The 22,044-nt window shown below is 54.4% G+C and overlaps 1 protein-coding gene across 2 annotated transcripts; it reads left to right on the forward strand.

Moving 5' to 3' along the window:
• The first annotated feature begins 1,392 nt into the window (after positions 1-1,392).
• On the forward strand, positions 1,393-21,547 carry MPP2 (MAGUK p55 scaffold protein 2). Of its 2 annotated transcripts, none has more exons than XM_088028249.1 (12): positions 1,393-1,453; positions 6,422-6,540; positions 16,223-16,375; positions 16,496-16,645; positions 16,922-17,149; positions 17,890-18,021; positions 18,125-18,230; positions 18,316-18,384; positions 18,614-18,775; positions 19,443-19,645; positions 20,010-20,138; positions 21,371-21,547. In XM_088028249.1, exons 1-12 carry the CDS (start codon positions 1,423-1,425, stop codon positions 21,545-21,547), a joined length of 1,659 nt encoding a protein of 552 aa, XP_087884375.1. In that variant the 5' UTR covers positions 1,393-1,422. The 2 variants fall into 2 exon arrangements, with proteins under 2 accessions (XP_087884375.1, XP_027948594.1); XM_028092793.2 differs by lacking the exon at positions 1,393-1,453 and adding an exon at positions 4,781-4,862.
• The last annotated feature ends 497 nt before the right edge of the window (positions 21,548-22,044 follow it).

Genomic DNA, 22,044 nt, shown 5'->3' on the forward strand with positions numbered 1-22,044 from the left:
CCTGGACCTTGGCCCGTAGCCAGGCTGGCTTGCCTGGCACTGCCGTTCTCCTGTGGGCACAAGCCAGGCCCCGCCCTCCCAGAGGACGGGGTGGGGGTGGGGAAGAGCTAGCCGACGCTGTGGGAACTGATTACCCAGAGAAAAACCCAGGCAGGCTGGGCAAGACTCCAGGGGACAGGATCCTCCCTGCCTCTTCTCACCTTCCGGTCTCTAAGGAAGGAGGATGTCTGGAGTCCCCCCTGCCAGTAACTGTCAGGGAGAACAGCAGCAGCCGGGAGAAGGCTCCAGGTTCCAGGTGGTAGGGACCTTGGCTGGGGGAGGAGGGAAGGTATAGACACAGCAGGGCTTGGCACAGGAGATCCTGGGCATTTCTCCCAGCGTGGGTGCTAGCCTGACAGGGGGTGCCCTTCTTTCCCTGAAAACTCCTTTCTTCCACGTCTTTAGGGGACGACCCAGGAAGAAAGGGAGTCATCCCCCAACCTTTGTAATTTCTGCTACCTAAGCTCAGGTGACCAGCTCTGGCCTGGGGGCGGAAGGGATGGGGCTAGAGAGCGTTTTCTTAAAACCTGGTGATGGTCCCTCTGGGTAGAATCCTTTCTTAGGGTGAGGGGAAGTTGTGGCTCCCTATCCCCGGGGCCCAGCAGGCGTTCAGTCTTAAAGTGGGCGCTGCCAGCTGCTTCCCTCTTCTCCCCTCACTCCTGCTGTGAGCCACTGCCTCTAGTTGTCATGGCAACTGAGAATTAGGGTTTTCTCCAGCAGTAAGTACCCCGGAAGGCAAGGGGAAGAAGGGTAGTGGTGCCCCCCTGCACCCTCCCCTGGAGAATAGGGAGCCCCGTGCTTTCCTTGTCTCAGCTCTGCACTAAGAAGGGGCAAAGGGAGAAAGAGGAAGTCAGGGAGGCCTTGGGAAAGTATCACTTCATTTCTGTCAGCCAGACAGACAAATGTTTGTAGAGAATCTACACTGGCTAGGGTTGGGATCCAGAAGCAAAACAGATGTAGTTCTTGACTTCATGGAGCTTACAGTCTAGGAATGCTCATCTTTCCTGCTTTTGACTCAAATTCTGGACTCCTACCACCCCCAAAATAAATAAAGGACAAATGGCAGGCAGAAACACATTTTTTTTTTTAAAGAGTCATAAAACCTGGGTGTTCAATGTAGCTCTCTTTATTAGCTTCGTGACCTTGGGCAAAGCAATTAACCTCTCTGATCCTCCGATCTCCTCCTCCTGGGAGAAAGGGGCATGAAATATCTGCTCTTCCTGCCTCCCAGGACTGTGGGATCATGCAGTCTCTGGGGAATGCCCTGATCCTGAGGAGAGGCCCTTCCTAATTCCTTCCCCCATTGCTTTGCCATTGTGCTTTCTCATTCTTTTCTCTTCCCTCCTCCAGGAGAGACATTTCAGGGCCCTTGCAGACCTCACCATGCCAGTTGCTGCCACCAACTCTGAGTCTGGTAAGAAGGGGCTGAGGATGTCCGTTTGTATCTGTGGTTCCTGCAGTGCCAGGCAGGGACTTGAGCGGGGAGAGCGGCAGCCATCAGGCACTCTGGCAGCCACCTGTAAGAATAACCCTTCCCCCACCGCTGCTCCATCCTGCTACTCAGCCTTTCCTGCAGGCAGCTTCTATGGCCCCCGCTGCACCTGCTCCAGGGTGGGGCCAGAGACACAGCTCAACTCATCTCCGTGGAGGGCAGAGGCCTGTACGCTCCAGAGATGATCCGCAGTATTGCCAGAGGGCAATGGCCTGGGGCCAGGCTGGTTGGTGAGGTGGCCCTTAGGACCTGGCCCTTGGAGGATGGCTTGGGGGTGGAGGACAGCCTGGGGCCACCAGATGGGTAGACTAAAGCAGCATGTGCCAGAGATGGGCGTGTGGCTGTGTGCGTGGAGAATGCCAGCTCAGGAAGCCTGCACTTGCTTCTGTGGGAGGTTGTAGGGCAAGGGAGCGGGTCGCCCAGATGAGCTAGGAAGCCTCAGGAGCAAATTTCTTAACCTCTTGGAGCCTGTGTCTCTTCTATAAAGAGGTTGATGTGAAACTCTAAGGCCATGAGGCGGAAAGAATATTCCTGATAGTAGTATTCACAGTTATGCTGTGCTGCTGGGTTATTACCTCAATTAGCCTGTGACTTTGGGTCCTTTTTAGGACCTAGGTTTTCCCATCTGTAAGATGAGGTGATTGGACAAGAGAAGTGTTCTTAAATTTTCTTGGTCCTGGATCCCTTTTTGAGAATCTGATGACAGCTGTGGGCGTTCCTCATAGACAAATGCTTCTCTATGCACAACATCTGCATTCCACTCTGGGGAATGCAGGAATTCCACCCTGTGTGCTGTCAGGGACCTACCAGGTGCAGATCCCTATGCTAGAGGCTATGGGCCCTCACACTGCAATCAGCTCTGGGTTTGCTCTGATTTGTCTGACATTCCCCTGCCTGGATGCCTCCTGCCCGTGCAGCCCCTTCCCTTGCTCCAAGGCTGCTGCTGCCTCTGCAAGCCATTCCAGGCCTCCCAGTTTGGTTAGTATGTCTCTCCTGTCCCTCCCCTCTGAGAAAGTGAACCAGGACAGTGAAGGCTGCTGTGGGTGGGCTAGACCCTAAACTGTGATACCCTTGCCCTCCAGGAAAGACCTTTTCTCCGTGTAGTAGAGGAACTGTACTAATGTCCCCCAGCTTTGGCAGCCTTGGAGGGCTCAGTGCCCCCACGTTGTGTCCAGCCTGCTGAGCCCCCTGGGCTCTTCCTCTGCTCCAGGCTGCCTGGGCCCCACTGTAAGCTGCTTAGGGGTTAATTAAGCCCATCTCTGAGCCTGTGATTAAAGGCCTCTCTATCTGGGGCTGCCCAGTAAACCCATTAATAGTGCCTGGCAGGGGTGTAGAGGGGGGAGAATTTGACTTTCCTGCTGTAGGCCACTTGATGGGGGCATGGTGGGGGTGCAGTGGGGTCCAGGCAGGGAGTGGAGGCCAGGGCCTGCTTACTCTGAGGACCCCTGGGGCCCCTGGGTGTTATGCCCTGGGCTACTTCTGCCTTCCCATATCCAAAGGAAGGAGGACAGGAACTAGCTGCTTAACCTCTAGGATCCTGAGTTTCCTCTTCTGTAAAAAGATGATGTGCGACCCAAGCTATGAGTCTCTTGGCCCTTCCTGCAGGCGGCCCTCTCTGCTCCCACCCTAGGCTGGATTGGCTCCTGGCATCAAAAATCTAATGATGGGCCTGCTTCTTCTCATTTGGTGGCCATTACACTTCCTACAGGCCCCATAGGAGAGACAGCTGTGGTCAGGGTCACCCGCCTCTGAGGTCAGGGTTACCCTCCCTCTCCCCGCTCCCTTCCCAGGGAGATTCCAGCCTTGGGATCTGCAGGGTGAAGCCAACAATTCTCTTCCCTATGGGTCAACATGCCACTGTCATTGTGGAGGGGAGATGGTATGAGTGTATTCTTGCAGAGAGACCCAGGTCTACTTCTAGTAAAGTAGAAGTAAACCCCTCAGGGGCCCTTTCCTGAGGGTTGAGGACAGGTTGAAGGATATGTGGGCTATAGCATGGACAGTGTTCAGAGAACTTGCCCCAGGAGTCTCCAGACCTGGAGCGCTACCCTCTCTGCCCTCTTTACTTGACTCCCTCTTTTCTTGAATCATGGCTGGGTTGTGGGCCGTTTTGAGGTGGAGCTGTCCCTTTAAATCTCTCCTGCATCCCTGGGTTAATGTCCTGGTGTGTAAGCCCTCCTGCTGCCATGGCAACCAGGGGTGCGTTTTGACCTGGTGTCACTCCTCAGGGAATGGCTGTCTGGAGGCAGCAGCAGTTGATGGTGTCCTCATGGTACAGGGTATCAGAGGAATGGAGGCCCTGGGCTGGGGTAACTGCCAAGTCCTTTGCTCCTGCCCACGGTCCCTGATGTGAGAATGCACCCTCACCTTTTCCCTTCCAAGATGCCAGACTTGCCTGCCAGGCACCGTCCCTAACCAACCTAAGGGGAGGAGCTAGTGCGAGATGGGGGAGGGGAGGGAGCCGCTGCTGAGATGTGGGGTCAGACTGTGAGGCACCCCTCCGAGCCCAGGGTGGTGCCGCTCCCCTCCCCTCCTTTTCCTCCCTGTCTCCCCAACCTCCGCCCCCCCATGGCTAGCAGGTAGGGGGAGACATTTGGGACTTGAGGTATTTGCCCCGTGCCACAGTGGTGCCCCTGCTTCTGGCCCAGGACTGAGAGTCATTCTTGGGGGCTTCCTTTGATCCTGAGGAGGGCATTGTAAAGGAAACTGGGCCTGGAGAAGGAACGTAGAGGTCCGAGGGCAAGAGGAGGAAGTGGCATGCGTGTTTTAGAGGAGAGACTTCCAGAAGGGGTGGGGCGGGAACAAGCTGGGGCCAAAACCCCACCCCGCCTTGGGTTTCCCGCCCCTGGACTGTGACGGGGGGGGGGGTCTCTGAGCACCGCCTCGGTTCTGAAGGGGCAGCAGGGGTTAAGCCCCTGCCCCGCAGACCTCCCCTCAGCCGCCCCCTCCTGACCCCCGCTGGTGCGAACACGGGGTGGGGGGGATCAGGCCCCGGGAGGACCGGGACTCTCTTTCCCACCGCCCCCCTCTCAGCTCCTGTACCGCCCCCTCCCCACCCGGCTGCTCCGGTCGGGGCTTTGGCCAATCAGCAAGGCGGTCAGGGAGACTGAGCCTTGCTATTGGCTGATCCTGCAGAGGGCGCTCCCCGAGTCCCGCCTCCTGGAGCGCTGCCCGCCTCGGGCTGCCAAGGCAGCGGCAGCTGTCTGGAGGCTACTCCAGGAGCCCCGGAGCCGGGGGTGGGGGGCAGCCATGGCGGGCAGCCCAGGCAGCGGGGCCTCCCTGGAGGGTGTATCCCTGGGCTCTTCTGAGGAAGCTGATCTCCGGAGGGAAGGTAGGGAAAGGTGGGGTGGGGGGGCGGGGGGCGGGGGGAACTGGCCACTTCATCTACCGTCCTTCCTCGGGGTTTGGGCATCTGGAGAGGGTGCCCCGGGAGCGGGCCCTCGGGAGCCTAAGGGAGCTGGCCTGGGCAAGGGGGCACTAACTCCGCCCGGGCTCTGTCCTCCAAGGCTGACAGGCTTGTGAGTCTGTAGGTGAGGATGGCTGGGGAGGGTGGATCCCAGGATACCCTGGCAGAGTGGGAAGGGTGCCTGCCCCGGCTTCTTTCCGAGGCCACTAAGGGCCTTGCAGGTGTCTGATCAATACCAAGCCCTGGCCTGGGCAGGAGGGGTCTAGAGGGCAGGCTTAGATCTTGTTTCTGGAGAAGGTGGGGAAGAGGGGATCCCTAAGCCATGTCTGCTTCTCCAGTTTCAGTGCCCCCTCCTCCTCATCCCTATTCCCTCCTGGAGGAGGGGGCACTGACAAGAGTAGTGAGAGGAGCCAGGGACTGTACCCAGGCCCCCTCCACGGCTTGAGCGCTGTTATGTAGATGCAGGCGTGGGTGGCTGGGTGGCAGAGTAATGATACCCCCTGCCCATCTCTGCCCCCAGCTGGGCACACTCTGCTCCTTCCTTCCTCCCCCCAGAACCTGCCACAGCCAGGAGCTCCCACCTCCGTGGGTGGGTACAGACAAGCCCTACCTCAGACCTCAGCGGCCACTGCTGTAGCCCAGTGTCAGGTGTTCTCATGTCCTTGGTTATGTCCCATGCCAGGCTGAGAGGTTGCTGATCCTTGGGCTGACTTGGTCTAACCTCTGCCCTTTGGTGCCCACAGCACCCGAGGGTGCCTGTCTCCCCAGCTCCTGTCAATGTTCTGGGCTGCAGCTTTGGCTTCCTATGATCTATATTAACTTCTCAATGATAATAGATCACTCTCTGTCAGAGCTGAAGGGCCTGTAGACCCTGTCTAGTTCCATTAACCCATTTTACAGGAGGGAAAAACTGAGGCCAATGAGGGACCATGACTTTTGGAAAATCGCACAGAATTAATTAGTGGTGCTATTTGTACTGGGTATCCTGTGTAGGCTCTGGCCTCCTGCATGGCTGCCTGCTTGACAACACTCAGGGACACGCTCCAAGTACTCTCTCTCCTATCCCTGAGCACCCTAGGTGCAGGTGGCTGAGTCCTGGGACTTCAGTCCATCCAGAGATCAAGCGAGGAGTCTGTGGCTCTCTAGTTCAGGGCAGAACCTGGAACCTGACAACTGCTTCCCTTTCTCCCTTCCTCCCACCTCAGAATCCATTTCCTGCTTCCTAGACCCTCCCACCTGGCCAGGTTGGCATTACCCAGGGCCTAGAGAACAGGTCGAGGAAACTGTCCCCCTCCCTCACCCCTAGACACCTGCCTCAGACATTCAGGGGCCGGGAGTGCCTGTGCTGGGCAGGGGGGAAGTGCTGCTGGAGAGGGGTCATCTTCTGTGGGACACGGGGTAGGAGGGGTGGGATGGCTCTGGTGTGCTTTGGTCTCCTGTGCCCAGCTAGCTCCTGTGTCTCACTGCCTGCCCCTTCTCCCCAGCCATGCAGCAAGTCCTGGACAACCTCGGATCGCTCCCCAATGCCACGGGGGCTGCAGAACTGGACCTGATCTTCCTTAGAGGCATTATGGAAAGTCCCATAGTGAGATCCCTGGCCAAGGTACAGTGCTCTAGGGAGGTGGGCACAAGGGCACTGGCCTAGGGAGTTTATGGGGTGTTGGCGGTAGGGTGCCTGGGAATGGGGCATGTGGCCCAGAATACCCGTGGAGAGGCTCTGCATGAATATCCGTGCCCAGGTGATGAGTCTTCATGACTGCAGGTGGCCGGCTGTCCCGTGCCTGGCTGGTGGGAGTGTGGACATGCCCATGAAGATGCGTGTGACTGCGGCTGGTGGGGGGTGGGACTGGTGCCTGTGCATTGCAATCTCCAAGAGTTCGTCCTGCCTGTCCCCTCTGCCTTTGGGCATTTTGTGCAGATGTCTTTTTAAGGTCACCTGCCATGCTTCAGGTGGGGGAGAAACTCACTAAGAGAGAAAGTTATTAAACAATTTGGTAATGGCCATGATAGAGGCAGATGCACTAGGTGTTTTAGGAATGTAAAGGACAGATGCCTAACCTGGTCTGGGGTAGCCAGGGAAGGCTTCCTGGAAGAAGGGCCGCTTGAGCTGAGTCTGGAAGCCTGAGAAGGAGGGGGAGGGCATTTGGGGCCAAGGGAAGAGCTTGAGCAGAAACAGAGGTGAGAAAAAGCCAGAAGTCTTGGGGGGACTGTAAGTGTGGGTGTGAGGCTGGAGCTTCAGGTATGAGACAGGGAGTGTAAGCTGCAGACATGCTCACAGGTTGTGGAGGGCACAGGGGGCTGTGCTGGGGGCTTGGGCCTTGTCCTGTGATGTCCTGTGAGTGACATGGAAACTTTCGTGGGTTTTAAGCAGGGGCGTGATGATGGGACATGGACGTTTTAGGAGCATCCCTCTGGCAGCCACATGGAGGATGGTTGGAGGGTCATGGCTGGAGCTGGGAAGGCCAGAATTGGGGATGACCCTGAACTAGACCTGTGGTAACCTAGGGCTTGAGGGAGGGGAGGATGAAAGAAGTATTTAGGAAGTGAATTGGCAATGCTTGGTGTTTGGGTGTGGAAGGTGAGGGGTGGGCGTAGCAAGGCACTCAGGATTCTGTACAGGGGAAGTAAGAGGCTGGTGCCACCGTCAGCTCAGAGGCAGGGTTGGGGCTTGGGAGTGGGGTAGAAGGGCGCCCCCTTTCCTGGGGTAGAGGCAGTGGAGTTGCAGGGAATCATGTCTACTTGCTCAGATTTTTCAGAGAAGGGGAGCAGTTGTCTGCTGGAAATTAGGGATCAGGGTTGAACCAGTGGATTTGGAAATGAAGACTCAACCAATCGCTGAAGGGAGGGGAGAGGGACCCCACCAAAACCAGGGAGCAGGATGGACAGAGCCCCAGCCTGGCTGTGGCAGGTGCCTGACTTTCTGGGGTGGGGATGATTTAGTCCCGGGATGCCGGGAGTAAAGGGGGGTGGCTTTGGTCCAGGTCTTGCGCCGGGTGTGGGCTGTGGAGGCTGAGATGCCGGGTTGGTGTGAAGGGGACAGGGGAGAGGAGGTGTCTCAGAGTATCACCTCTGGGGCCCAGACTGGGAGGGACAGAGAAGGGGACCAGGAGGAGACAGAGAGGCAGGAAGAAAACGGAGGTGAAGGCCTGGGGGCTCTCTGGGGTTGCAGAGTGTTTGGGGAGAGAGTGGAGAGCTGTAAGAGAAGGCAGAGGTCAGAGAGAGGGAGGTGGGAGGTTTCCAAGGAGGACAGCTCGGTGGGGGGGTGGGTGACATGACAATTTAGGGTGTGGCTGCGGTGGACAGGGTGGTCAGCAATGTTCAAGAGGCCCAGAAATGGAAGGTTTGCATGTGGGGTGGCGTTGGAATCTAGGGTACGGTGGGCATCGGGGTGGGAGAAGACCGAGGCAGGCTCAGGGTCTCCAGGAATGGTGGTGGGGTGACCAGGAAGTTGGCGATGATGGTGATGAGACAGTGGGAGAGGGTAGCCAGGTGGCAGCTTTTCCACACTGTAGGGATGTCGGGACTCTGTCACAGGACGGCTGTGGCCGGCTCCAGCATGGGGTGTGGAGGGCCAACAGGCCCCACCGGCGGGAGAGAGCTGCGCCGGGGATGCTGTGTCCCCGGGGACACCTGTGTGTCCCACAGGTCATGGGGAGCGTTCCATGTGTAGAATGGCTGAAGCCCCAGGGAGGCTGCTAATGGCAGAGGGTATAAGTGGAATGTTCTGGGTAGGAGAAAACTGAGCAGACTGGGGTGGGAGGGGGGGATTGGAGAAAGGCAGAACGCTTCCATTCAGTGGTCAAGGATTGTATTTATGGATTAAAAATAAAAACAAGGAATCGAGCATGTTTCAAACAAAGAGAGTGTGAACTCGACCAGGGCAGGTGTGTCTGTCTGTGTCCTGGGGGCCGAGAAGAGTGCCCTGCACACAGTAGGTGCTCACGGAATATTTGCTCAATGAATGAATACAAACAGTGTAGGAAAAAAACCTAAGAGCCCTGTGAGTATCACCTCCAGGATGGGGATGCTTGGCCACAGCGTCTTGCGTTCTTGCTATGTCTTTGTAAGAAAGAAGAAGTGTGATGCAGCTGGTGCCCCTCCTTGGTCCCACTTCCCCAGCTTTCCCTCCCCTTAGGTGACCACTGGCTTGAGGTTGATGATGTCCTACCCCTGAATGTTTGCCTGTCTTGCCTACGGATGTGTTTAGATGTACACAATCTGCCGCTAGCCTATGGGATTTTAAACTTTCCTTAATGGAATTAGATAGCGCAAGCTGCTTAGGTTTGTGAGATTTCTAGTTCATATAAGTAATATGATTATTGACATAAGTATAGATGTAGATACAGATAGATTCATTTTATTTTATTTTTTAAAGATTATTTATCTATTTATTTGACAGAGAGAGCGAGTACAAGCAGGGGGAGTGGCAGAGGGAGAGGGAGAAGCAGACTCCTTGCTGAGCAGGGAGCCCGACGCGGGGCTTGATCCCAGGACCCTGGGATCATGACCTGAGCCAAGGGCAGACGCTTAACTGACTGAGCCACCCAGGCGCCCCAGAGAGATTCATTTTAACTGTTGTGTGGTGTTCCAGTATACAAAATAGAGCCCGATGTATTTGTCTGTTGGTTCTCCTACTGAGAGACAGGTACGTTGTTGTTGATTTTCCGCTATTCAGGATGGCGCTGCGGGGAGCGTCCTTGAATTCCTCTGCTTCTGCACATGTGTGAAAGTCTCTCTAGGGTGGACACTGGGCAGTGGCATTGCTGAATATGCACATTTTGACCCTTCACACCTGTAACCTGCCAAAGCTGATTTCAGAGTAGGATTTATTAGACCTCTGGATGGAGCAGGATTTAACATCACCTCTGGGTCACGTTAGCAGTTGCTTCTACAGTGAGACAGATAATGAAAGAGGGGGCTTTCAGGATGGCAGAATCTTGGGGTTAGAGGGCCCCCTCCAAAGCATGATTGCCCTCGATAGTGTTCTTCTTCAGTGTCTTGGTCTGATCCACCCGACAGCTCTCCAGTGAGGGAATTGCTGCCTGTATGACTATCACTCACTCAGTCATCCATCTTCAATTTGACGAATATCTATGGCATGCTCACTGAGTACCAGATGTGGTGCTGGGGCTGTGGGAATGAGCTGTCAGAGAGTTTGTTCTCTGGAGGGAACCCAACTCTGTTGGGCTGGGACCTCACCGTACAGCCTAACTGAGAAGTTACTGATGAGGTAGATCAGACTGTAAACATAAACTCCCTTCTCCAGAATTGTTCTTGGGGATAAGCTGGTCGGAATTGCCTCCCAGGAGATTCCCAGGATGGTTCCAGATGCATAAAGCACAATAGAAGGCGGTGCGGACCTTTCTTCAATACTGAGACTCCCAGTGAGAGGCTGGTGGGCTAGGGGGACCCTGTGACTTCTCTCCATCGAGCTGTGAGACAAGCAAGAAGTGCATCTCCTTAACCGCCCCTCTGAGCTCATAAGAATCCCTCCCATCCCTGTACGTGTGCCCCTTTGCAGTGGAACTTTGTCACTCCTTCATCAAAAGGTAGAGTTTCTCCATTCTTCAATCTGGGCTTGACCACATGACTTGCTTTGGACAACGGGACCTACTTTTTACGCCTCATCGATTTTAATGATTATGTGTACAGAGATACATTTCTAACCTAACAGACAAAAGTACTCAGATCAAAGATCCAGTTGTAAAAACTTGGTTCTTTTGGTGAAGTGGCCCATAAACTCAGGAATAGTCAAACTGGAACTGCCTTGGTAGCCATTAATCTCCTTCCCTTACCCTTGTGGAGTGGAGCTTGCCTCTCCCCTCTGGGGCTGTGCAGACAGGGTGGGAGGGGCTGGGCTGAGTAGATATAGGACCAGGGAGGGGCAGGGCCTGAGGGGACAAACCCAGAGTGTAAAGGCTCTGGAGGGAAGTCAAATGTGGCCAACAGATCATAAATCCAGGGGGTTGGCTCAGACGACAGGTGGCAGCGCTAGCAGGTGGGTGACATCTGGGAGGGCTGACTTGGATCCAGCAGCAGGTGTTCCGACAATAGGCAAAGCCAAGGTGAGCAATCCAAGTCAGGTGACATTCAGAAATTCAGGTGAACTGTTACCAGTGGGGACATCTGCCAGCTGGGAGGCCTGTGATCTAATCCATATGAGATGAGATAGAAAGAACATGGAAGAGTCACTGGCTGGCTGTGTGATTTTATTTTGTCTAACAACCTCTCTGACCTTTAGTTATTTCTTCTGAAAAGTGGGGATAATGATGTCTCTCTTTCAGAGTCATGGTGGGCATGGGGAAAGTCTTGGATGCAGAAGTGCTTTTCAAACCATAAGGAATTGTTACAATGCAGTCTTGGCCATTGGGCTAGAGTTCACTGGGAAGACTCCACTCCTGTGATAGGGCTGGGGTGAGACAATTGACAAAGCAAGACAGGGTCCTAGAAGAATGAAGGATGGCGTGGGTGGGGTGTCACTGAAATAGAGACTCTGACCAAGGGACATGACAAGTGGAAGCTACAGTGGTGGGGAGCTCAGTGTATCAGCCAGCTTCTGCTGTGTAACAAACCATTCCACAGTTTAGTGGCTTAAAACAACCATGTTTCATTTCTCATGATCTTTTTGATCATTTGGGTGGTTTTTCTGGTCTGGGCTGCTCATTTCAGGCAGGGTGGCCTAGGACATTCTCCTTCACATGACTGGTGTCCCAGCTGGGAAGGCTGCAATGTCTAGGATGGCATCCTCTCTTGTCCTCTAGGAGGGGGCCCAGGGTTCTCCCCAAGGCAGTCCCAGCAGCAAGGGAGGACAAGCCCCAAGTCCCAAGCACTTTCCAGGCCTCTGCTTGCATCACATTTGCTAATGTCCCACTGACCAAAACAAATCACATTGTCAGTTCCAGATGTAAGAGTGATTTTACCCTCTGGCACACCATTCTCTGGGACTCCTTTCAGTGTTTGAGCTATTTAATTATGAGCCTAGACTTCAAATGAGAATTCCCTGTCTTCTGCCAAGATCAGAGAGGTTGGCATGGGAAGGCAGAGGGAAAAGCTCTCTAAGAAATGGCTCTGTGGTGTTTCTGCTTTTGCAGTCTGCTTCTGGCTGTGGATCAGGAGCTGACAGATCGGGATTCAAGTACCGGCTGCACCATTAGCTAGCTGTATACTTGGTCCAGGCAAGGCTTCAGGAAAGTCTCTCAGCCAATGCTGGTGAGAGGACAAAGCGGCCCAATCCCCATGGAGGGGGGTTGTCAATATCTAACAAAACCACACCTGTATCTCCTGCTTGATCCAGGAACTTACGGGGAAGACTTCTCTACAGATAGACAACAGCTGTACCAGGTTATTCACTGCAGCTTTATTTGCAATAGTAAAATATTAGAAACAACGTAAATACCCATGAGATTGGTTGAATAAATTATGGCCCTCCAGTCATGAAGTGAGTCAAATGTAGTAATTAAAATATAATAATAATAATAATAATAATAATAATAATAATGGAAGATCTCCATGTAGCAGCTTAGAGTGATTTCCAGGGCATATTGTTAAGTAAAAAAACCAAACAACAAACCAAGCCAATTAAACAAATAAACCAAAAACCCAAGGAATCAAAGAGTGTGTATTGTGTTCTATTTTTTATGTAAAAAAGAGAAATATTTACTTATTTTTGTGAAAAGAAACAGAATAAACCAAAACTAATGAAAATGATTACCTCTAGTGTGGGTGTGAATAGGGTAGAAGATATGAGGATGGAAAGGAGACTTCCTTCAATTTACTTTTTGTATAGATTTAAAATGTGAACCATGTAAATGTTGTACATATTCCAACAATACAAATAAATTAAAAAGAATGAGAAAAGCGAACTCTGAAACTAAGTGCAGATAAGTGAATCTATCCACATATTAAATTGTTAGCATAAGCATACAGAAAAGGGAATTAATTCTAGTTACTTTTGCTCACAATATTCTGACTGTATACCCTATGTGAGATATATTCTAAGGCTGTACTGTTTAATACAGTGGCCACAAGCCACATGTGAGTATTTATTTAAATACTTAAAATGAAAATACCGAAGTAAACCAAAATGCTGATATAAAATTAAAAGTTCAGTTTCTCAGTCGTAGTTGTCATATTGCTCAGTGGCCACATGTGGCTACCACATTGGGCAGCACAGTTGTTGAACATTTCCGTAAATGCTGTAAGTGCTTTTAGACTATTCGGAGGATAAAAAGAACTGCAGATGAATCTTGACTTTTACTGAAGTTTGTGATAGGTAGCAGCGGTTGTTTAGCAATTTTGAAATATTTTTTAATAATAGAGGACAGGACAAATAAATAAATGTATTAATGTTCTTGGGAAATAAATTATCACTGAGGGAGAAGGGGGGTACAAATACAGAATGAGAGAAGATGAGGAAAATCTTGCAGAGTTAGATTTTTAAAAATTTTTTTATTGTTATGTTAATCACCATACATTACATCATTAGTTTTGGATGTAGTGTTCCATGATTCATTGTATGTGCATAACACCCAGTGCTCCATGCAGAACGTGCCCTCTTTACTACCCATCACCAGGCTAACCCATCCCCCCACCCCCCTCCCCTCTAGAACCCTCAGTTTGTTTTTCAGAGTCCGTCGTCTCTCATGGGTCGTCTCCCCCTCCGACTTACTCCCCTTCATTCTTCCCCTCCTGCTATCTTCTTCTTTTTTTCTTAACATATATTGCATTATTTGTTTCAGAAGGACAGATCTGTGATTCAACAATCTTGCACAATTCACAGCGCTCACCATAGCACATACCCTCCCCAATGTCTATCACCCAGACACCCCATCCCTCCCACCCCCGACCACTCCAGCAACTCTCAGTTTGTTTCCTGAGATTAAGAATTCCTCATATCAGTGAGGTCATATGATACATGTCTTTCTCTGATTGACTTATTTCACTCAGCATAACACCCTCCAGTTCCATCCACGTCGTTGCAAATGGCAAGATCTCATTCCTTTTGATGGCTGCATAATATTCCATTGTGCATATATGCCACATCTTCTTTATCCGTTCATCTGTCGATGGACATCTTGGCTCTTTCCACAGCTTGGCTATTGTGGACATTGCTTGCAGAGTTAGATTTTAATTGGAACAATCAGTATTGACTGATGGCTATAAGTGACACCCCAGAAGCAATGAGCACCAACTGCCCAGATCTTGGTTTCTAAATACCATTCCCTGCCAAAAGGAATCTGAGTTACTTGGAGAAATTGCTGAGCCCAGACCTGGGGTAGGGAAAGTAGTGGCAGAAGGAAGAAGGTGCTCAAGGACTGATGGGAACATGTCAAAAGGACACAGGCGTGTTTGGGGATCCCACTGCACAAGTTTGGGATAAATTGAGACAATGAAGATAGTGATGGTGATGGTTTAGAACACAGGGTAAAAAGAATCCACAGTGATACAGAGAGGGGGTGTGGGGGAGAGGGAGGAGGGGTGGGGAAAAGAACAAGCTCTGTTTTATAGTAGAATGCCAGCTAATAAATGTAGAAGGAAAAATGGAGTTAGAAAATCACCATTTTGCAACCCCCAATTTTAAAAATTGACGGGGGCACCTGGGTGGTTCAGTTGGTTAAGTGTCTGACTCTTGATTTTAGCTCAGGTCATGATCTCAGGGTCATGAGATCCAGTCCCGCGTCCAGCTCTGTGCTGGGCATGGGAGCCTGCTTGTGATTCTCTCTCTCCCTCTGCCCCTTCTCCCCCACCCCACTTAAAAAAAAGAACTGAGTCATAAATGAATGCGAAATTCATCAGAGAAAGATTGTTGGGGGAACAGAATAGTCACAGGGTCTCGAGGCATGGGAAAGACACAAGATCGCTTATGTAGACCTCTTGCCAAAATGATTAACCTGAGTCTAATCAAGGGGAAACAATCAGGAAAATCCAGTTGTGGGGCATTTTACAAACGACTTGCCTGAACTCAAAAATGTCGTGAAAGACCAAAAGTTACTGGAATCTGGTCTAGATTAAAGGGGAATAAAACGATGTGACAACCAAATGTAACATGTGGTCCTTGATGAGATTGTCCATCAGGGAAAAAACAAAAACTAATCTCTAAGGGGGATATTTTTGGGACAACAGTGAACATTTAAATAGAGACTGTCTATTAGATGATATTCTATCAGTGTGTCAATGTTGAACTTCCTGCGTATGATAATGGTATTGTAGTTTATGTGGCAGACCTCCTATTTGTTTTTAGGTGATGTATGCTGAACTACTCTGGGGTGAGGTGACTTATTTTTCAAATGACTCAGAGAGAAAAGTCTTCATGTATATCCCTGAAATGGCACTCCTTACTTACTTACATGACTCTCCCTGCTGGGCTGGTCACTGGTGAAAGCTGCCTTTCCCTTCTTTCAGAGCACCTTGTCATGGAGCCCAGGGTCAGTGAAGCAACAAGTAGGTACAGGGCCCTCTTCTGGTACTGTGGGCAGTTGACCCTTGAACAACATGGGTTTGAACTGTGTGAGTTCACTTATGTGTGGCTTTTTCTCAATAAAGTTCAGTGCTGCAAATATGTTTCTCTTCCTTATGATTTTCTTAACATTTTTTTTCCTAGCTTACTTTATTGTAAGAATACAGTATATAATCATGTAACATAGAAGATATGGTCAACCAGCTTTTTATGTTATCCATAAGGCTTTCAGTCAACAGTAGACGTTTTTGTGGAGTCAAAATTTACATATGGATTTTTGACGGTGCAGGATTGGTGTGTCTAACCCTCATGTGGTTCAAGGGTCAATTGTACTGATTTCTTGTCCCCTCCCTCCCTGGGAGCACTGGCCTGAAGGTCTGGAGACCCAAGTTCGGGTCCCTGTGACCTTGAGCAAGTTACTCCACCTCCCTGGCTTCCTCATCCTGGGCTACAGGATGTCCAAGACCATGCCGTCAGGTGGGAGAAGCTGTCCTTGAAGTCACATGCTTATAAGGTCCTGGGGGGCTGGGGACAGCTTGATAATTTTAATGGCCCTTTGTGACAAGAGGATGGGAATGCAGGTTTGTCCTTTGTATTCTCCCTTCTGGAAACTGGGTCCTAATCATCGTTTGGAGGGAGAAAGGGGGAAACAAGGTGTGTGTGCAGGTGTGTGAGGTGCTTGTGTCTGGGTGAGTGAGGATCTGAAGCTGGTATCAGAAGCAATGCTAAGGGTGGGGTCTGAAGTCGGGATCTGAGCGGGTAGGGGACAGTGTACGGTACCCCAGGGTTCTTGGGGAGCCTCAGGTGTCACCTGTTCCGCCCCCACCAGGCCCATGAGCGGCTGGAGGAGACCAAGCTGGAGGCTGTGCGGGACAACAACCTGGAGCTGGTGCAGGAGATCCTCCGGGACCTGGCCCAGCTGGCGGAGCAGAGCAGCACCGCCGCAGAGCTGGCCCGCATCCTCCAGGAGCCCCATTTCCAGGTTTCGGCCCTGGGCTGGGGCAGGCCGCTGGGAGCGGGGCTGGCAGGACGTTAGCGCCGGGATGGGAGGAGACCATGGGACACTGTCTCATGGTCCTTCCTTTTTCCATTACCGCCCCAGTCCCTCCTGGAGACACACGACTCTGTGGCCTCAAAGACCTATGAGACACCACCCCCCAGCCCTGGCCTGGACCCCACCTTCAGCAACCAGCCGGTGCCTCCCGACGCAGTGCGCATGGTGGGCATCCGCAAGACTGCTGGAGAGCATCTGGTGAGGCCGCCAGGCAGGACTGGGGGGTGGGATCTGGAGGGGGCGTTGAGAATAACCAGCGGGGACCAAATCTGGTCAGGAGAGGGCTGAAGACGAAGATGGGACCAGCTTTGCCCCGGGACGGGCCCAAGCAGCCCCAGGAGACCACAGGCACTGTGCATCTGAGCTGCAGACTGTGCCAGGAGGATGGGAATGGAGGGTCTCTTAGGAGACCCATTTGAAGATTCTGGCTTGGAGCAGCTGGGCCCTCATCATACCCGCCCTCTATCGCCCCAGGGCGTGACGTTCCGTGTGGAGGGCGGCGAACTGGTGATCGCGCGCATTCTGCACGGGGGCATGGTGGCTCAGCAAGGCCTGCTGCATGTGGGCGACATCATCAAGGAGGTGAACGGGCAGCCGGTGGGCAGTGACCCCCGCGCGCTGCAGGAGCTCCTGCGCAGTGCCAGCGGCAGCGTCATCCTCAAGATCCTACCCAGCTACCAGGAGCCCCACCTGCCCCGCCAGGTGGGTCCCTCCGCCAAGCTTCCCCCCCAACCCCAGCCCGAGGCCCAAGGGGCTGCCGCCGGGGTGACAGGCCCGGGGGTAGGAGTCCCCCATCTCCCGCATGCTCGTGCATTGGACCTAGTCGTGGGCACTCATACACATGTGCAAGGGACATGCGCACATTTAAGGCCCGGGGTACCGCAATGAGGGCCGATATCCATGCAGCCCCCGCACCTGCCTACGTGTACTGGGTGCGCGCATGCGCAACGTCGGCGTGCCGCGTGTCCGGTACGGAGGCCACCTGGTTGGCGGACTGTGGGGGGTCTGGCTGCTCTGTCCACCTTCTCCTACCGGCTTTCCTGCATCTGCCGGAGCCCCCTGTGCCAAGCGGAGGGTGTGGGTGGACCGAGGGATCCTGCGTTAGGTGTCAGGATTGTGTCCCTTACCCAGTGATCCCGCCTTCTCAGTGGATGGGTCCATGGCCCCAGGCCTGAGCAGGGGCCCCAGCACTCTGAGTCCTTTTGTTCTAGATGCAAAGGGAGGCTGGTACCAGGAGGCAGTTGGGCAGGTCTGGGGCAGCGTGCCTTGAGAGGGGCATGACCGGGCCTCTTGCATCTTTGTGAGGGTAGGGGGAAGACGGTGGCCTGTGTGACAACCCCCCATACCCTCAGGAGGGGGAAGTGGGGTGGGGGCTGTTCTGAGAAGGCTACTGCCCTCCAGCCTTCCCTTCTTCCCTTGACCCTTTGTGATCCTCGGGCCAGGTATTTGTGAAATGCCACTTTGACTATGACCCTGCAAGAGACAGCCTCATCCCCTGCAAGGAAGCGGGCCTGCGCTTCAATGCGGGGGACTTACTGCAGATTGTAAACCAGGACGACGCTAACTGGTGGCAGGTGAGCAATCGGTGGGTGCCTCCAGGTGTGGTGTGGGGGAGGCGAGGGCTGAGGAGGTGCCTTCTCACTCAGGCATTCACCCCTCAACTACTGCCCATTTCAGGCATGCCATGTGGAAGGGGGCAGCGCTGGGCTCATCCCCAGCCAGCTGCTGGAGGAGAAGCGGAAAGCCTTTGTCAAACGGGATCTGGAGCTGACACCCACCTCAGGTATGAGGGTCCCCCTGATGGAACGCCTAATCTGGGATCTGACGCAAGCCTGCCTGGCCTCACTCGCCCATCTCTCTGTGGCCAGGGACCCTGTGTGGCAGTCTTTCAGGAAAGAAAAAGAAGCGAATGATGTACTTGACTACCAAGAATGCAGGTGGGTGTTGGAGGCCCCCTCCTTGTCCTCTAACACGGCATGGCATGCCCCTTCCCTCCACCCGCTAGTGACTTGTGCGCATGCTCTCCCAGTGCTGGTGCTGCAGTCTTGTCCCTAGGTCCTGCCTACTCGCTCTCCGCTGCCCCTGGCCCCAGCCCTCTTATCCTTGGCCCCTGGCCTCGCCCGTGCCACTTGAGTAGCCCGATGAGTACCCTCTCCCTGTGTTCAGAGTTTGACCGCCATGAGCTGCTCATTTATGAGGAGGTGGCCCGCATGCCTCCCTTCCGCCGGAAAACCCTGGTGCTGATCGGAGCCCAGGGTGTGGGCCGGCGCAGCCTGAAGAACAAGCTCATCATGTGGGATCCAGATCGATACGGCACCACAGTGCCCTGTGAGTGGGAGCCGGGCCCTGCTGGGGGGGAGGAGCCAGGAGCCGGGGCTGCCCTGGGGGCCAGGGCCACATCCGATGAGTGGGTATCTGCATGGGCATCAAGTCAAGTGGTACTTTGGGGGGAGGTGTGGGGGGTGCGCCCTCTGCGGCTGATGGGGGAACTGCAGGCTGGAGAGTGTTCGGGAAGCTGTCCTTTGAACCTGTGGCCTGGGTGGGCTGGACAAGCCTTGCCTCGTCTTCTCTCATGTTTCACTTGCTAAAAACCCAGTTGGGAGCCCATGTGAAACAGGCCCGCGTGTGGTGACAGAACCAGCAGGGATGGTGAGAGCTCCTGGTTCCTGGAGGCAGGAACCTGAGGGCTGACCCCAGATCTGCTTGACCTTGGTGGGTGGCTTTGAGGAGCACATCACCCTCTCTGGGCCTCAGCCCCCCATCTGTGAGCGCTGGGCTGGAACAGTGGACTCTGAAGGTCCCCTCAATATGGATGTCTCGGATCCGTGTGTGTCAGTGGTGAGGGTGAGGGCACGGAACGTGGGAAGGCAGCAGTACTGTGAAGGTGGAGAGGGGCTGCACCTGCTGGGCTGCACGGCCCCTGTAGGACACGTGCACGCGTGTCTGAGGTGGGACACGGCCTGCCTGTGCTCAGTCAGCCCCTCCTTCCCCCTAGACACGTCCCGGCGGCCCAAGGACTCGGAGCGGGAAGGCCAGGGCTACAGCTTTGTGTCCCGCGGGGAGATGGAGGCCGACATCCGCGCGGGGCGCTACCTGGAACATGGCGAATACGAGGGCAACCTGTATGGCACACGTGTCGACTCCATCCGGGGTGTGGTCGCCGCCGGCAAGGTGTGCGTGCTGGATGTCAACCCCCAGGTACTGCCCCAGCCTGCTTGTTCCCAGCCTGCCCATATCCCCTCTGGGCGCTCTGCTACCCTCCCCCCCCCCCCACACTCCCCATATGTTTCCAGGCACTGGTCTCCCAAGCAGCCCCCCTCTAACCCTCCAACTACTGCTAGGGACCCAACCCACCTAGAATTTTTTTCTCAGCCTCCCAGGCCCCCCACTCCTCTAGCCACCTCCAGTGTCCCTCCACCATTCATCCCCAGGACTCAGGTTCTGGGGCCCCAGGTACCATTTCCCCACCATTTCCAAGTACCTGCCCCCCCAGCTATCCTTCCCCCCACCTTCTAGGATGTCTGTGGGGGATAGACTCCCCCATCCCCTTCTCTTCCTGCAGGCAGTGAAAGTACTGAGGACAGCTGAGTTTGTCCCTTATGTGGTGTTCATCGAGGCCCCTGACTTTGAGACCCTGCGGGCCATGAACCGGGCTGCCCTGGAGAGTGGGGTGTCCACCAAGCAGCTCACGGTGAGGGCTCTGACATGCAGTGGAAGGGGTCTGGTGACTGCCTGGGAGAGAGGGCAGGCTGGGGCTGAGGAGGGGAAGAAGGTGGTGTTGGGGAAGGGGAGAGGGGCCCACCCAAGGTCTCAGTGAGGTTGAACTTGTGATTCCTGCTTTATAGGTGTGGAAACAGAGGTCTGGGCAAGGAAGTGAAGTGCCCAAAGTCTCACAGAGTCAGGGATGCGGCTAGCCTGGGGTGCAGGAGCTTTTGCCAGGCCCACAGCTCCGTCCATTCTGTGGGGACAGAGTGCTTACCAAAGGGAGTCCAGAGGGCCAGGGGGAGATCTGTGGGCAGAATGGGCCAGGTGGGCTGAGGGCGTTTACAGCTGGAGGGAAAGGCTGAAGGGAAAGAGGAAGCTGGAGGCTGGAAGGCTGGCTGGAGGGAGGAGGCAGCGCTGGGAGGAGAGGCTTCAAGTCAGGTGTTCCAGAACCCCAGGGCACCTACCTCCCCACCAGGTACCCCTTGGAGCAGCCTTCTCCAGATGTAGGGTTTGCAGAACTCTGAGCTCAGGGGTCCATCTGCTGGCCACACCTGGTACTTCAGTTCTCAGGCCCGGGAAAGGCTGCCTGGGCTGGGCTCCCGGTTGAAGTCCCCTGGTCACAAACATAGCCAACTGGGGCCATTGGGCACATAGTGGGGCCAGCCCTAGAACTTCCACCTTGAACTTATTTAAGTCAGTATTCAAAGTTCCCTTCTCACCCCTGCCTGGCCAGCTTTGAGTAGGTAGGGGTGGCGGTTGCTGGGGGCACCCCGGATTGCCCTCCTGGCGGCATGCTTGGGAGGTGTATCTCAGGCTGCGGAGGTAAGGGCGCCTGGTCAGAGTGGAGGGAGCATTGACTTTGGAGTCAGGCAGACCCTGTGCAGCTGCTGGCCGGGCGACCTCTCTGTACCTCAGTTTTCTCTATTGGAAATGGGGAATAATGAGTCCCGCCTTGCAGAGACGTAGGGAAGATTATGTGGGTTGCAAAGCGGTTAGTGCCCTGCTTGGCACTCACTAAAGTTATTTCCTTTCTTCCTTCTTTCACCCATGTGTCTGTCCAGGGTTGCGGGTGAGCCTGTACCTGATGGAGTGAGGGAGTCTGTACCTGATATGGCTGGGTTCTGGGGAGGGGGATAGATGGGGGGGCTGCAGATTCCCCCTGATGATGGGGGTGATGGGGGAGACACTGATGGCCAGGACGTCCCCTTATGCCGGCAGGAGGCTGACCTGAGGAGGACCGTGGAGGAGAGCAGCCGCATCCAGAGGGGCTACGGGCACTACTTCGACCTCAGCCTGGTCAACACCAACCTGGAGAGGACCTTTCGTGAGCTCCAGGCTGCCATGGAGAAGCTGCGGACAGAGCCCCAGTGGGTGCCTGTCAGCTGGGTGTACTGAGACTGTTCATGTGGACCGCACCCCTCCGGGCTGTGACCCAGAACCCTGAATCCATCCCCTCCCCCAGCCATGACCCCCAGCCCTGATCCTTAGCTCTCATCCCTGGCCGTCTGGCTCTCCCTGGGTGAGGACGGCTCCTAGCGGGCTCTAATCTGGCTTCAGCACAGGCGTGTGCACTGCCGAGGAGGTGGGTGTTCATGGGGCACCTCTGTGCCCAGGTGCTGCCCACTCCCGATGCCCACTGGCCACCAGATGTCCCTCTCTGAGGGCCAGGCTGTGCCCAGGAGTGTGTCAGAGTCACCTCCATAATGGTCAGTCCAGAGAAGAGGAAAGCTGCTCTGGGGCCCTGTGGCCAGTAGGTACACTGGCCCCCTGCCACCTCTCTCCAGCCGCCTTTTCCCCTTGGACTGGCCACGCCCACTCCATTCCGGGGCTCCTCCCACCTCTCACCCCTGGGGCCCAGGAGCAGGCCTGGGGCCCCCCTGAAGGCTGGGGGA

This window comes from Eumetopias jubatus, unplaced genomic scaffold, assembly GCF_037043125.1.
Source record: "Eumetopias jubatus isolate StellerSeaLion01/CBP00866 unplaced genomic scaffold, mEumJub1_p1.0 scaffold_10, whole genome shotgun sequence".
In the NCBI taxonomy this organism is placed as follows: Eukaryota; Metazoa; Chordata; class Mammalia; order Carnivora; family Otariidae; genus Eumetopias; species Eumetopias jubatus.

Excerpts from the sequence above, each read along its gene's own strand:
- MPP2 (XM_028092793.2), top strand. The coding sequence starts at position 4,781 with ATGGCGGGCAGCCCAGGCAGCGGGGCCTCCCTGGAGGGTGTATCCCTG. Across the intron at positions 17,150-17,889 it reads AGCCCCACCTGCCCCGCCAG|GTATTTGTGAAATGCCACTT; the intron begins GTGGGTCCCTCC and ends TCCTCGGGCCAG. Across the intron at positions 18,385-18,613 it reads CTTGACTACCAAGAATGCAG|AGTTTGACCGCCATGAGCTG; the intron begins GTGGGTGTTGGA and ends CCCTGTGTTCAG.